The sequence below is a fragment of the Mastigoproctus giganteus genome, chromosome 5 (genome assembly GCF_048544385.1).
Source record: "Mastigoproctus giganteus isolate SK-2022 chromosome 5, ASM4854438v1, whole genome shotgun sequence".
NCBI lineage: Eukaryota > Metazoa > Arthropoda > Arachnida > Uropygi > Thelyphonidae > Mastigoproctus > Mastigoproctus giganteus.
Window position 1 is genome coordinate 52,370,612 of NC_143579.1, and position 15,285 is coordinate 52,385,896.

General features: G+C 37.2%; 1 protein-coding gene across 3 annotated transcripts in view; it reads left to right on the plus strand.

Annotated features, from left to right (window-relative positions):
- The window catches only part of Prp39 (pre-mRNA processing factor 39), a 201,037-nt gene that overhangs the window by 119,294 nt on the left and 66,458 nt on the right, over positions 1-15,285 (plus strand). For all 3 annotated transcript variants that reach the window (XM_090374021.1, XM_090374024.1, XM_090374022.1), the window contains 2 exons: positions 1,750-1,984; positions 3,831-3,941. In XM_090374021.1, the coding sequence (XP_090230147.1) occupies positions 1,750-1,984; positions 3,831-3,941 (346 nt within the window). The remainder of the gene's footprint in view (positions 1-1,749; positions 1,985-3,830; positions 3,942-15,285) is intronic.

Sequence of the window (15,285 nt, forward strand, 5' to 3'; positions counted from 1 at the left end):
GATTGGTTGGTGACAAATGATGAATGCTGGATGTACCGGAGTATGATCCGGAGACTAAAGACATGTCAAAACAATGGAAGCACACCTCCTCCTCCTCCCCCCCACCTCCCAAAAAGTCAAAGACCACTCCATCTATGAAGAAGGTGATGTTGTCCGTGTTTTGGGACAGAAAAGGGGGTTATCCCGACAGATTACCTACCTCATTGCTACACACTTACTGGAGAATACTACAGAAATTATTTGAAAAAGTTGCACGATGCTTTGAAGGTGAAAAGGATGGAATGTTAACCAAAGGTGTCCAGCTTCTGTCAGATAATACACTAGCTCACACTGCCGTTGCCAACACCAACTTTGTTGCCCAGTGCAGCTTCGAACTACTGCAGCACCCATCCTATTCTCCTGACTTAGCTCTGTCAAACTTCTTGTTTCGAGAAATTAAGAAACCATTGCGTGGACGCCATTTTGACTTGTCTCATGAAGTGGAATCGTAGTTTCAGACAAAAAGTGTGGACTTCTATGATCAAGGCATTAAACAACTGATTCATAGATGGGAGAAATGTGTGTTACTATACATGGGGAGTACATAAAAAAAAGAATTAAAGTTCCTGTGAAGTTTCACCTTTCTAAGGCTGCTATTTCTAGGTAAGGGTACAAACTTTTTGATACCCCCTCCTATTACTGTATATTATTAGGTAATCAATTAGAAATTAATAGGTGACAAGACAGTTAGTTATCTACTTTTCACTTTTATTAATAACAGAAAAAGGGAAAAGTTCAGTTAATTTTAGAAAGCAAACACACACTGAATATTGCCTAACTTGTTTTTGTTTAGCTACATAAATTTATAAATTTTCCAGTTATCAGCATTAGTACCTTTCTGAAGAAGACAAACTTATTAGTTGACAGGTTTAATGTTGTTAAAAAGTAAATGTTTTTCTCATTAGATGAAACAGAGTGATTATTGTAGCTCTTGGGATCTTTTTAATTATCAGATTAAATTAATGTGCAGTAATAGCCCAAAGTTCCAGACTGTTCCACCATAGTTTATTTTCATTTAAGTTTTTAATGCATTTAAATGTGTTCAATTTTCATTACTTATTTTCTTGATTAACGTCTTTTGGTTTTTGGGATATATCACACAAGTAAAATAGAGTAATTAATATACAAATGTACACAAATTATTATTAATTTTTTTATACTTACTTATTATAATAGATTTAGAGAATGTCAAGATAAAGATAACAAGAAACACTTAAAATATACTCTCATATACTTATGACATTGTAAAAAAGTGGAAACGGGTGGTCCAACGTTTTAGACTACTAAAATTGTAATTATCACAACTGTTAGAAGAATCTAAACCTGTTAGAAGGTTTTGCATTAATTACAAATAAAATAATTTCCTGTAATTAATGCAATTAAAGTAATTGTTAATTTTAGACCACACATTTCATTCCAAACACCTGGAGAGGAGAAGCATTGTTTGGGGATGAACCCCCTGCCTGAATACAAGACACTTAATATGTATCCATATAAGGAATATGTTCATTTAAATTTTTGATAGCTATTCCTATATTTATTTCCACCATTTCTCTTGCAGTTCCCTCTTAAGATAGCATGATTAATATCAGTGTTCATTCTTTTCTAATTCATTTTCTATTTTGTTTTCAGATTTAAATTCTTTTAGATAAACTTGAGAATATTGAATGTCTACATATCTCATGCAATTTAAATTTTTTTTATTTTTAGATTTCAAGACCATATAAGACGCAACCTACCAAAAGAAGTATTATCAACAGATGAATTTATTAATTTACATCAGGAATATGTCAATAGCAAAAAGAAGACAGATACTTCTTTTGAAGAAGAAGAGGAGGAAGAAGGTGGTATTGGTGATGCACCCCCACCTGGGGCATCACCGGTACTTGATGATGGCCCTCCGGGAGTAGAACCTTCAAGTGAAGTAGAAACAGAAACAGATGTAGTAAGAAATAATTCTATTAATTGTTTGACTTATTTGTTATTATGGGTATAATATTTCTAGTACTGAAAAATGATAAAATTTATGTTTGATTTATAGAAATGTCTTTGTCAAAAGTATAGATGGCTAAGTAAACCTCTACATAGAATTTTCTGAGAAATTTGATCAAAATTGGATAATATACATAGTGTAATTTCTACTATCACTGTGTAAGAGTTTGAAATTTGTACCTGTCTGGTCTGCTTGAACACCATAGGTGCTTAAACCTCTGCTCCCATAAACCAATAAAAGTTTCAGAAAACTACTGATGTAAAATCCTGAGGAGGTGATCATTTTTGAGATCATACCATTACTGCCCATTACCCCAGATTTGTTTGTGGGTTGTTCAAGGAACAAGATAGTGAAATCATGCCTCCCCTTTCCAATCTGAAGTGTGAATACCTATTGGAAATCTGTGGAGTGCATCACAACATGTTATTCATGATTACAGCCCACTGCCCTCACCACTGAAGGAACCAGTGGAATTATTAGAATGCAAGGGATATAACTTTTTTTTTATCTGCTGAAAAAGTACCCATTCAGTTCTGCCTTAAATACTCCAAACTCTCTCAGTTGCTTTTGAAAGTAATTTATTCCAGTGTTTCTCAATCTTTTTACTCTCGTGGCACATTTTCCAAAGAAGAAAAATTTCGCGGCACACCTACGTAGTCATAGAAGAAGAAATTTCTAAATTTCGTGGCACACCCTTTGAGAAACACTGATTTATTCCAATTATATAGTGCAATGGTGAATCAGTAAGAGTTATTTTGCTGATTCACCATTGGGTATGCTTTTAGGGGCATGCAGCCACTTATAAATAGTTTATATTTTAAAACTTGTTTTTTTATTTGAAGGCCAGATTTGTTTTATGTTCAGCCAAATTTAATGATGAAGAACATTAAGTGTAATCATGTGCAAAATTACGTAGCATTAGAAAAAATTGCAGGTATTGCTAACCATTTTATAATATCAACAAAAACTATTTAATTTTATTTATTTTTTGAATAGCACATGGAAGTTATATTTTTGTTTTAGCTTAATCTTGGCACTTAGACCAGAAAATGTTTAACATTACTGTTCTGTAGCATGTTGCCTGAATGTAAACTTCATGAGTTAGTTTTTTTTTTTTTTTGGTTACTCCTTGAGAATTTTTATATTTGTGTCACCCACCCGCGAGAAGATACCTCATTTGTTTATTTTGCTGATTGCCTTCATTTATTTTAATACCTTTCAGGTCCGTATACATTTCAATCAGAACCCCCCCCCCCCAAGATGTCTTATTGCTAAGCTTTGCAGACCACACCTTCTAAGGTGACCCTTCTTTCAACCGTGTATGGTTGGTCAAAGACCAGAACCAGGCTGTGCTACCTCAAAATGACTTGGACCAGTTACAAATATGGTCTGAAAAATGGCAACTAAGATTTTATGCTATTAAATGTGTAAGGTCTTGCATCTGGTGAACAAAAATCCAGGAATAATTTATAGGTTGATGAGGGGGTGGGGTTGGTCATCTGGTAATAGTTCAAAATTATACTAGAAAGCTATTTCTGTCAAATTCAACATTTATTGAGGTGTGTGAAGATCCTGAGACCAAGACACAGAGATTCTGTTCCTATTAACAAGACACTGAAATTCTGTTAAACAATTTGACTGACCATTGTGTATATACTTGTATAAACCATCTTCCTTTACTCTTGTATGGCTCTTTCAAACTACAGTTAGAATTATACATTATCTGGTTAATACATTATCTTTATTTAAATTGTTTACATGCTGTATATCCAAATGAAATCTGTTTGTTTTTGAAAAGATGGATGAAGAGGAAGTTGAATTTTTAAGAAGAAGAATCATTGAAAAGCGTAAAGCTGTTCATGAATTAAATGAGTTGGAAGTTAGCAAAAGATGGGCATTTGAAGAAGGGGTGAGTCCTCATTTACATAATACAGAGTTAGCTCAGCTCCAAATAAAATTTGCTTTTTTAGAAAACAAATGTTATTTTTAAACTTGGATATGGTTACTCTATTATAAATAGATTTATTTACAGCATAACACTGCCGTTCCTGGAATCTTAATCATATTCAAACAAGACTGATCACTGATTAAAAATAATTGTTCTATCTGCTATAATAATATAATATGAGCAGTCTGGTAATATATTATCTTTATGATTATTATTATTGTTATTATTATTGTATCAAGGAAGCCTGAGGCTTATGCTGCACCAGCCAAAAAAAAATTTCTGAATTACCCAGAGAGAGGGAGAGTCAGAGAGTGTCAGAAGTAGAAGGGAATCACCAAGAAAGAGAAGAGTGATGATATCCAGCTCAAGACCCTGGGTGTGCCAAGCCCATACTCACCAGATAGAACCTCTGGGGTTAATTAGTGCATTATCTTTATGATTAGTACATCATCTTGCATTGTGAAGGCACTTTGTCATCTGTAACTTTGTAAATAAAAAGCACTTCTCCAATGGAAAAGTATATTGTTATTTATTTACAGTTCTTATTTATTCTCTAGCACAACCACCAGGTCAGAGGAGTTTACAATTAATCATATTTAGCAGTCACAGGATCGGACCACGGTCTACTCAAAGAATGTGTGCTATGCACTCTTGCCCCTGAATTGTCTCGGTGGAAAAGAAAACCCAATGAGAGAAATTATATATTAAGGAATAAGATGTTGTTGGGTAGGGTTGAACTTAGGAGGGCCACAAACTATTGTAATATCCATGATTTTTTTTCGCCCTGCTCAAAAAACAATTTTCATGCCCTTTGAGAATCCCTGATCTATACGAAGCTAAAGTTCACCATGAAAAACAGAATCGAAGGATAGCTGTACAAAGTGGGATACCATTTGGAGGCATCATATAGACTTCACTATAAGGAAACTTGCTTCAGAGCTTGTTAAATTTACAGGAGGGCGTGTATTCGGGCATACAGTCTATACCTGGTATGCCCGAATTCACACCTGTGATAAAGCCTCCTATATATACAGGATGATTCAGGAGGAATAGTAAATATTATGGGCGGTTATAGTATTGATTATTCTAAATAAAAAAAGTTCATGTAAACAAGTGTCCAATTCTCAATGGATACAGAGATACAGCTGTTTGAAACTGGCACGTACAGCTCCCTGAATCAGATGTGACCAAAATGCAGTTATAACCTGACACTGTTTGGTGTTAGAAGTGTCGTTAAGAATGCTGCACATCTTCACATATCCTGAATATGTTAATAAGGTGTTTGTCTATAGATTTTGTGGTGGAAGTGCTACTGATGCTTATAGAGAATACCATCGATGGTTTCCTAACAGCAGAATATCTGATTCAAGAGTATTTACTAGTATTTACACTGAACTGTGTGAGACTGTTAGTTCCCAGTGCTCATATTTCTTCTGAACATGCAAATGAATAAAATGGGGATGAAATAGAACACATTCTTCAGTCTGTAGAACGTAGTCCTACTATTAGTCCCACTATTAGCCATGCCCTTGTATCCATTTCACATACAGCAGGTGCAACACCTTCAACCAGGAGCCTGTTGTGTTACAGAATCGTCTTACAGGGCCCATTTACATAGAATTTCTGCAAAACGAACTTCCATTATTATTGGGGGATGTTCCCTTGGTTGGTATATACTTTCAGCATGACAAAGCTCCTGCACATTATACCCATCTGGTGATACAATATCTAAATCGAACTTTCCCTGAACAATGGATCGGCCATGGCGGTCCCATTCATTGGACACCAAGGTCTCCAGACCTCACTCTGCTAGATTTTTTTTTTTGTGGGGGATGGATGAAAATTGCAGTATACAAAGAAAAGGTGAATACAAGAGACAAATTGCTCACTCACATTTTGGATCTGCTGCCCTCATAAAGGAACGCCAAGACGACCACAGGAGTTGCAAAGTGCATTGAGGTTGACGGTGGGATTTTCGAACAGTTATTGTGAATTAAAAATTTTGTGTTTTGTGTTATTACAAAACACAAATTAAGTCAATGAATGCAAACAATAAGTCATTTATCTTTCTTTAATACCTCTCATCTCCGTTCCATTGAGAATTGGACACATGTTTATATGAACTTTTTTACTCAGAATAATCGATATATAACCTCCCAAAATATTTACTATTCCTCCTGAATCACCCCATATATACCTCTATCTAAGCCATAGTCTGGGTGAATTCTTCAAATGATCCAAAATGTGGCATATTACTCCTTATCCCTTGCTATTGAGAGATTTGTGTATCAGAGAGAGAGAGAGAGAGAGAGAGAGTTGATTGCTATCCCACTGTTTCTTTTCTTTATGGGTCATGTTTGAACTGAGAGGTATGCCTCGTCACCTTATATTTGAATTAAGCAAGCAAGAAAGCATCATCATCAGCTGTTTGAATGACCGCTTCACATATAAGTGTGAATGGATTTTGTCCAATAATCAAAAACAGTTCTGAACAAACCTAACACAGATTTTTTTGTTGCTGAAATCTTCTGTCAGAATTGCGCAAATTATTTCACTGTTAATGCATTCAACAATCAGTGTGTGAAATTTTTGTGCTGTTTCTGGTAGTCAAAGCATTGTTTGACATTCACAGTACTCTTCTTCCAGATCCCTACAGCCATCCTGAAATCTTGCAAACTAGTGTAAAACAAGCAAGATAGAGCATTATTATCTTTCACTTGTTTTACCAATTTGTAGATTTCAGTTGCACTTTTTCCTCAACTAAAAGCAAAATTTAATGTTCTCTCTTTAATCCACAGCTCTAACATGACTGTATGCAAATGACTTACTTTACTATGCACAAACGACCTTTTAGAGAATAGCAGTAACATAGGTCAGTTGCTGTGATGCATTTGCATCATGGTCCTGTATGTTTTGGCATGCATGTAATAGACTCAGTCTTGAAACTTAATTGTCAAACTTTGTAATATTGAATCCCATGAAGTTGATAGGGAAAGATTTGTGACCTCCATGGTGCCACTGGTTACATTGGTATCATATCTTTCCACAGCATTGGGTTTCTAGTTTCGGGAAATCCAAATATTTTCTTAATGTATACTCACTTGGAATGTGTTCCTTTGTGTATTTTTCCAAAATACCCTTCAAAGAGGTGTTTTCCAATTTCCACAGATGGATGTCAGTATCAATGAATGCATGCTGTAAATCCAACAAACTGAGATTGCTTGCTGTGGAAGCTTGTAGAATATGCTGCGGTTATTTCTATCTTCTTATCTCAAGTGTTTTGAGTTGCAGCTGCTTTGTGTTTACAAGTTTGTAGATGTTGGTTGACAAGTACTTTTTATCTGAATTTGCTGTTTTTTTTTTTTTTTTTTTTTTTTCCCTTACACAGAAAATGAATAACTGCATTGGAATAAAGTAATAAACTGCCAAGTTGCCCTGAAATTTCTTGTGAGCATCACTTACAGTATGAAATACCTCCAAATGAGAGAAAGCCATGGAAAATATGAAGTGTACCTGGTTTTGCCACACTTTTTTAGTACCAGTGGTTGTAAATGTGGGGAATATGAACAGCTGTTCTATTTTTGACATTTTTTATTTATGGTATTTAAAACCTTGCTTTCCAAAAACTGAAAAGGAACTGAGAGATATACTCTACTGTTTATTAACTGAATCAGAAAATAACTTGTTTATGGCAGCATATATGTTTGTTCATTTTGTATATAATCTGTGATAGTTAAAATATATGTGGAGAGATGTTAACAAGTTAAATAGCCTTGTTAGACTTAATGTAGTATACTGTGAAATTAAGAAAGATTCCAGAGAGAAAAAAACTTAGTGGTTACAAAAACGGTTCATTGATAAGGGAATATGAAATTTTTTATACAGACCTACCAACAGTGAAGCACCAATTTTGTTTGGAAAGATAAAAATTCAAAAAGTATGGTGCACAGTTAGCAGTAAATACAGTCCAAGGCAAAATTTGGCCAATTAGTTGTTTACATTTTAAATGCACTCAGAAATAAATTCAGAAATTCAATTTCATGAACATTACTACATCCATATTCATGAACATTACAATTTCATGAGTGTGGATGTAGAAGACATGTTTATGAACATTCCAGTGGGAGAAGCAATTGAGATATTAAAAAATAAAAGAGGGAGGAAGTTAGATTTTCAAGTTATGAATATAATACTTTTTGATACTGTGGTAATTAAATTAAATTGGCTTTAGAATGTGGATATTGCAAATTTGGAGAGAAACTTTACATTCAGATGTTAAGCATGGGGAAACCTCTCTTACCACTTATGGCTGATATGGAAGATTTACTATACACAAATGACCTTGTAGAGAATAGCAGTCACATAGGTAGTTGCTGTGGTGCATTTGCATCATGGTCCTGTATGTTTTGGCATGCATGTAATGGACTCAGTCCTGAAACTTAATTATCAAACTTTGTAATATTGAATCCCACTAATGGCTGATATTGCTCAATCTCCCACTCATGGAAGATTTTGAAGAGAAATCATTGGTCTATCTCTATACAGGGTGTCTCAAAAATATTGGTACAAACGTTTAGGGGAGGTAGGTAACATCTAAAGGAATGTGAATCGCATAGGAACCCATAACGGGAAAGTAGTAGCAGAGGCGCAAGAAGCAGAAATAACACAAGACAGTAATTAGTGGAAAACATTTATTTGACATAATATTAACAATGGAGTACAAGATGGATGCATTTCATGATGTTACAACAGATGCTCGAAGGTTCCACCATGAGACGTGATGCATGCATGACACAGACGCAGCATGGATTGCCGGACACTGTCGAACACACCTGGAGTTTCTTTGACAGTAACAGCAATGCAGATGAGTCTCGCCATGAGATCCATTTCTGTCTCCACAGGCGATTCATACCCGATAGACTTGAGGCCCCCCCACAGAAAGAAATCAAGGCTCCATAAATCAGGTGAGCGTGGGGACCAGGCAACGGGTCCACCACGGCCAATCCATCGACGCCCAAAACGCCTGTTCAAATGGTCACGAACACCTTCCATAATGAGCAGGCGCCCCGTCATGTTGAAACCAAATGTTGCATCTCACATTTGCTGGAACATTGTCAAGTAACCCTGGTAGAACTCGTTCAAGAAAGATCTGATATTTAGCGGAGTTCATGCGGGATAGTAACGGGTATTGGCCGACTAAGCAGTCACCGACCATACCTGCCCACACATTTATTGCAAAGCGATGTTGTGCCGCATGGGGCGCACACCGTGTGGGCCCTCTGCTAATCCGTACACTAGGTGCATGTCTGCCAGCCCACAGTTCGTATATCGATGCATGCTCTTCATGCGACAACTACTGCTTGAATGAATAAACCAGAAATTTTCCCTCTCGCGAACTGATGAACAATGCCGTGTACTGACTTACGGTGACGTTTCCGGTTATGGGTTCCTATGCGATTCACATTCCTTTAGATGTTACCTACCTCCCCTAAACGTTTGTACCAATATTTTTGAGACACCCTGTATAAATCAGATATATGGATTTTTTAAAATAATTTTTTGAACCTGAACAATAGATATAACTATTAGGTTTTCAAAATAAAACCAGAAAAAAGATGGGAAACTGCCATTTTTAGATGATGACCACATATATAGAAAAAGGGTTCTTGATATTACATCAATTTTAATTTGAACCACCCAATGAATATTAAAAAAAAAGCATCATCAAAATGCTAACAGGCAGAGCAATAAATTCTGGGGGGGGGGGATGATGAATTTAAACCTATCACAGCCTTTACTAACATTGGGTTTCCCTGGAGCATGGTCAACTAAACTATATACGTTGAGAATTACAGGAAAATAACAAAATGCAGAATAGAGACAAATTCAGAAATACCCCCCCCCCCCCCCAACAGTTTTCATCCAGTTACTATCAAATTGTATTTAATCTGGGCAGGAATGATGGAGTTCAGGAATAATTACTATCAGATTGCATTCTTTATAGTTGGTATTTTTCATGTACTTCTCTTCTCTTCGGTTCTGTTTTATTTACAAGTAGCCATCGATTTATGCTAGGGTTAGGTTCCTGGGGGGACAGGTGCAAATACCCTTTATATCATGGAGTCAATGGGAAATCACAGGGTTAGGTTCTGGGCACCAAAAATTTTACCTACCCTTTTCAATACTGGTTTATTTAAAGCAAAGAAATAAACTTTTTTAATTAAAAATGTTTTATTTTTAACCTTCATAAATATAATAAGTATGTACATGTAAATAAAAAATAAATTAAAACACAAACATTTTGACAGTGGCATAATGTCAAAATTTTAGTTGGTTCTTTAAGGTCCTGGTTGAGGATCTGCTGTTGGCGGCCCTGGTTGATGATGTTCTGTTGGCGGCCCTGGTTGATGATGTTCTGTTGGCGGCCCTGGTTGATGATGTTCTGTTGGCGGACCTGGTTGATGATGTTCTGTTGGCAGCCCTGGTTGAGAAGATTTCCTTTTTTTTTTTTTTTTTTTTTGAAGAACGGATCAAGTGTTGATTGCCAGGATTTCTTCCTCCATTTTTTAAGAATTTCAGAATACAGGCTCAGGGTTGATATGACACCCCTTTTAACTGTGGCACTCCTCTCCCAGTCATGATCAATGTCACAGAGCTCATTAGTGAGGGACTCTACACTTGCAAGGACCCATTTTGCCTCACTGGTTTTCATAATTTTTAGAGGAGAGTCTTCTGTCTCTTCCTCCTGCTGTTGGCTAAGTTTTGCAGCTAACTCTTCAAGGTCTTCATTTGAAAGAGTCTCTACATGACTTCAAGAGCTCAGTTACATCTTCAACTGTAACTTCTTCTAACCCTGCCTCTTGTGCCAGCCTGCTGATGTCTTCTACAATATTCTGTTGTGGCTTGAATCCTCTGAAGTTGTGCATGAGATCTGGGAGAAGTTTATGCCACATGCCATTTAGACAATTGATAGTCACTTCTTGCCAGGCTGTGTTAATGTGATTGATGCCCTTTAAGACATCAAATGACCGCCAATAGTCTCTAATGGTAATGTTGGACACGTCCAAAGCTTTCACCATTTCTGTAAATGTTTGCCACAGTAATAAGCTTTAAAGATGGCTATTATCCCCGGTCCTTGGTTTGCAAAACTGATGTTGTATTAGGGGATAATAACCGTCAACTAAACTATATACAAAGTTCATGACCTTAACCAGAAATATTAGCCTAGAAAGGTGAAACTTCACAGGTACTTTAATCTTTTATGTACCCTCCATGTATAGCAACATATTTCTCCCATCTATGGATCAGTTGTTTAATGCCATGATCACAGAAGTCCACACTTTTTGCCTGAAACCATGATTCCACTTCATTGATGCCTTCCTGAGACGAATCAGAATGGTATTCTCACAATGGTTCTCACATTCTTCTTTGCCCCTGGAAATCTTTAAAAAAGTGATACTTTGGAGGTACCAAAATCAACAACAACAAAAAAAAAGTAGTATATTTAATTTAAGGTTGGTGGATCCTTCTGATCTTAATGAAGCCTTTTCCTGATTATGTGGCAGTTTTGTTATATATAAGAAGATATAGTATCAAAAAATTTCACACAGGCTTATGAAACTGCGATGTTGACTAACTTGAAATATTTCTAGCATCTGATATTCTATTATATGAGAGGGGGTATCAAAAGTTCATACCCTTAACCAGAAATAATAGCCTAGAAAGATGAAACTTCGCAGGAACTTTAATCCTTTATGCACTCTCCATGTATAGTAACATATTTCTCCCATCTATGGATCAGTTGTTTAATGCCTTGATCATAGAAGTCCACACTTTTTGCCTGAAACCACGATTCCACTTCATTGATGCCTTCCTGAGACGAATCAGAATGGCATTCTCACAATGGTTCTCACATTCTTCTTTGCCCCTGGACTTCACCAAGATTTGTAGGATGTCCAGGGGCAAAGAAGAATAGCCTTGGTGGTAAATTTTTGTCATTGCAGAATTTGAGAACAGTAGGGCAAAAATAGTTGGTGTACCAGTCCAAGAAGACGTCCTGTGTCACCCAAGCCTTCTTGTTTGACTTCCAGTACACAGGCAACATGTCTTTGTTTAAATCTTTCATAACACATGGTGTTTCTGAATGGTACACCAACATTGGCTTCAATTTTAAATTGACACATTTGCTCCCAACAAAAGTGTCAGCCTGTCTTTTGATGGTTTAAATCCAGGAGCCGACTTTTCTTCATGGGCAATGAAGGTTCTTGAGGACAACTTTTTCTAATAAAGGCCCGTTTCATTAACATTGAAGATGAGATATGAAGAGTTTTTTCTTTAAATATCATGAACCATCCCTTGCTAGTCAAATATATTTCATTGCACTGACCTTCAAGTCTTCAAAAATTGACTAAGCCTTTTCGGTTATTTTGTTTTTGTTCACAATGTTAAATTAATACACCAACCGTTTAAATTAACATAGTTTAATACTTACAAATGGATATTATAAAATAATCTATTTACAATGACTGACTTACTATACATTATAATAAAATAAAATGCAATAAAATAAAATAAAAGTAAAAAGTTAAAATAAAATATAAATACTTAAAAGCGTTAACTGTGCAATTGTAGCTTTCGGGGGCGCCTGCCTCCTTTCTCAACAACACAGCACATTAAGCAACACATCCTTAAGTATCAGGTTCACGGCACACGTGGTTGACCAGACTCATGAGCAGTATATTCTTCGTGTGTACCAAAACCGGAAGCGGCTCAGGGGCATGGAAGGCAGAAACGTTAATCTTTTGCAAGGATTACAGCCTCAAAAAGGGGGTGAAGCCGAACACCCCTATCTCTATTCATAGTATTATTTTCAGATGAACCAATCCACAAGCTCTCGAGCCATTTGCAGTTCCAGAATTTATGCACCCGGTCAAGGATGACAGCATTCTCTGGGGAGACCTGGTGTTGTTTTTCCCAAAAATGTTCGGCAATAGTGGACTTGCTAAATTCTGCAGTCTGTATAGACCTCGTGTGTTTCCCCAGACGATCTTTGTGTCGCTGTACTGTTTCCCCTACATAATTCTCCCCACAATCTGGGCATTTGATCTCGTATATGACCCCACTGCTGGAATCCCTTGCAATGGGGTCCTTAACCCGTGACACTACTGTGTGCAACCTCCGACCTGGAAGCTGCACACAGCGTGCCTGGTAAGTACGGAATATCCTTGCAATACGTTCTGAAAGGCCCGGATAATAGGGAATGTAGGCTGTGGTGACTGGAACGGACGGAACTCTATGACTAGGTGGCTCCACACCCCTACTATATTTATCTAAGATCCTCTGTGGGTAACCGCATTTCATAAGATCCACCGAGATGTGTCCGATTTCTTTTTCTCTCTCCTCAGGGGTACTACAATGCATCCCAACCCTATCCAGAAGTGCCTTAGCGACGCTGTTCTTATGCTGTAAAGTCTGCGCCGACTTGTAATGGGTGTACTGGCTCCTAACATCGGTTTCCTACAGACTGTGGTCTTAAGTCTAGAGCCTTCTCTGTACACCATTACATCCAGGAATGGAAGGGCACCATCTACTTCTACCTCTGAGGTAAACTTTATGAACGGAGAGAAACCATTGAGAAAACAAAGCACATCCTCTTCTCTCCCCTTCTGAACAAAAGTGAAAGTGTCATCCACATATCTCTTCCACTTTCACATAGGGAACTCCAATCTTTCAAAGATTCTATTTTGTAATTCTTCCATAGCTAATTTCACAACAATGGTACTAATGGGAGAACCCATAGCTGTGCTGTGAACCTGCTTGTACATCACCCCTTGAAATACCATAGTGGTACTTGAGAGGCACAATTCTACGCCACAGCAGATATCCTCCATATTTAAATGAGACCTAGCACTTAAAGTGTCATCTTTCTGCAGGGCCATTTTAACACATTGGACTCCATGATTTATAGGGATACATGAAATAATGACACTACATCTAACGAAATCATAGTCTCATTCCCCCCCCATAGTTTGGCTCCACGAAATTAACAAATTCTTTACTTAGTAAAGAATTTGTTAATTTCGTGAAGAGCCACACACATAGACCGTCCCACTATAGGGGAAATCAGCTTAGCCAGAAATTTAGACATAGCATAGGTAGGGCTACCAATGAAAGAAACAATGGGTCTTTGTGGGACCCTCACTTTGTGCGTGTTCGGTAGCCCATAAAACCTGGGAAGTTGACACCCCATAGCATGCATGGACCAAAACATCTCTTTAGAAATCTTCCCTGTTTTCAACCAATGCTGCAAAATCTTGTTGATGTGCCGTTCCAGGTTGGCTAATGGATTTCTTTGGATGACCTTATATATGTAGCACTGTAAGGTCACTAAACAGGACGGCGGCTCAAAGATCATCTGGGGGAACACACGAGGGCTATACAGACCGCAGAGTTTAGCAAGTCCGCTATTGCCAAGCATTTTTGGGAAAAACAACACCAGGTCTCCCCAGAGAATGCTGTCATCCTTGATGGGGCGCATAAATTCTGGGACCACAAGTGGCTTGAGAGCTTCATCTGAAAATAATACTATGAATAGAGATAGGGGTGTTCGGCTTCACCCCCTTTTCGAGGCTGTAATCCTCGCAAAAGATGAGCGTTTCTGCCTTCCACGCCTCCGAGCTGCTTCCGGTTCTGGTACACACGAAGAATATACTGCTCATGCGCCTGGTCAACCACGTGTACCATGAACCCGATACTTAAGGATGTGTTGCTTAATGTGCTATGTTGTTGAGAAAGGAGGCAGGCGCCCCCGAAAACTACAATTGCACAGTTTTAACGCTTTTAAGTATTTATATTTTATTATAATGTATAGTAAGTCAGTCATTGTAAATAGATTATTTTATAATATCCATTTGTAAGTATTAAACTGTGTTAATTTAAACGGTTGGTGTATTAATTTAACATTGTGAACATGAAATTTCCCAACCTTAGAGGCCTTTTTGAAGATTTTGTGTTTTTGGTTCAAATCATCAACTCAAAGTGTCAGCAGATGCTCCATTTTTTCCAAAAGCGTATTTCTGCTGTAAATAATTTGTGTAGCACTTACTCTTGTAGCACTTTGAATCGATTGTTTTATTTTATCAGCATTCTTCATAATTGTAGTAACAGTTGGAGGCATATTCGTAGCCCTACACACATTAGGGCAGCTTTCACCAGCTTCCATCCTCCGAATAACCTCCATCTTATTTTCCAATGTGATAATAGGTCGACGTGCCTTTTTCATGCTTTGATTTTCACTAGTATTCAT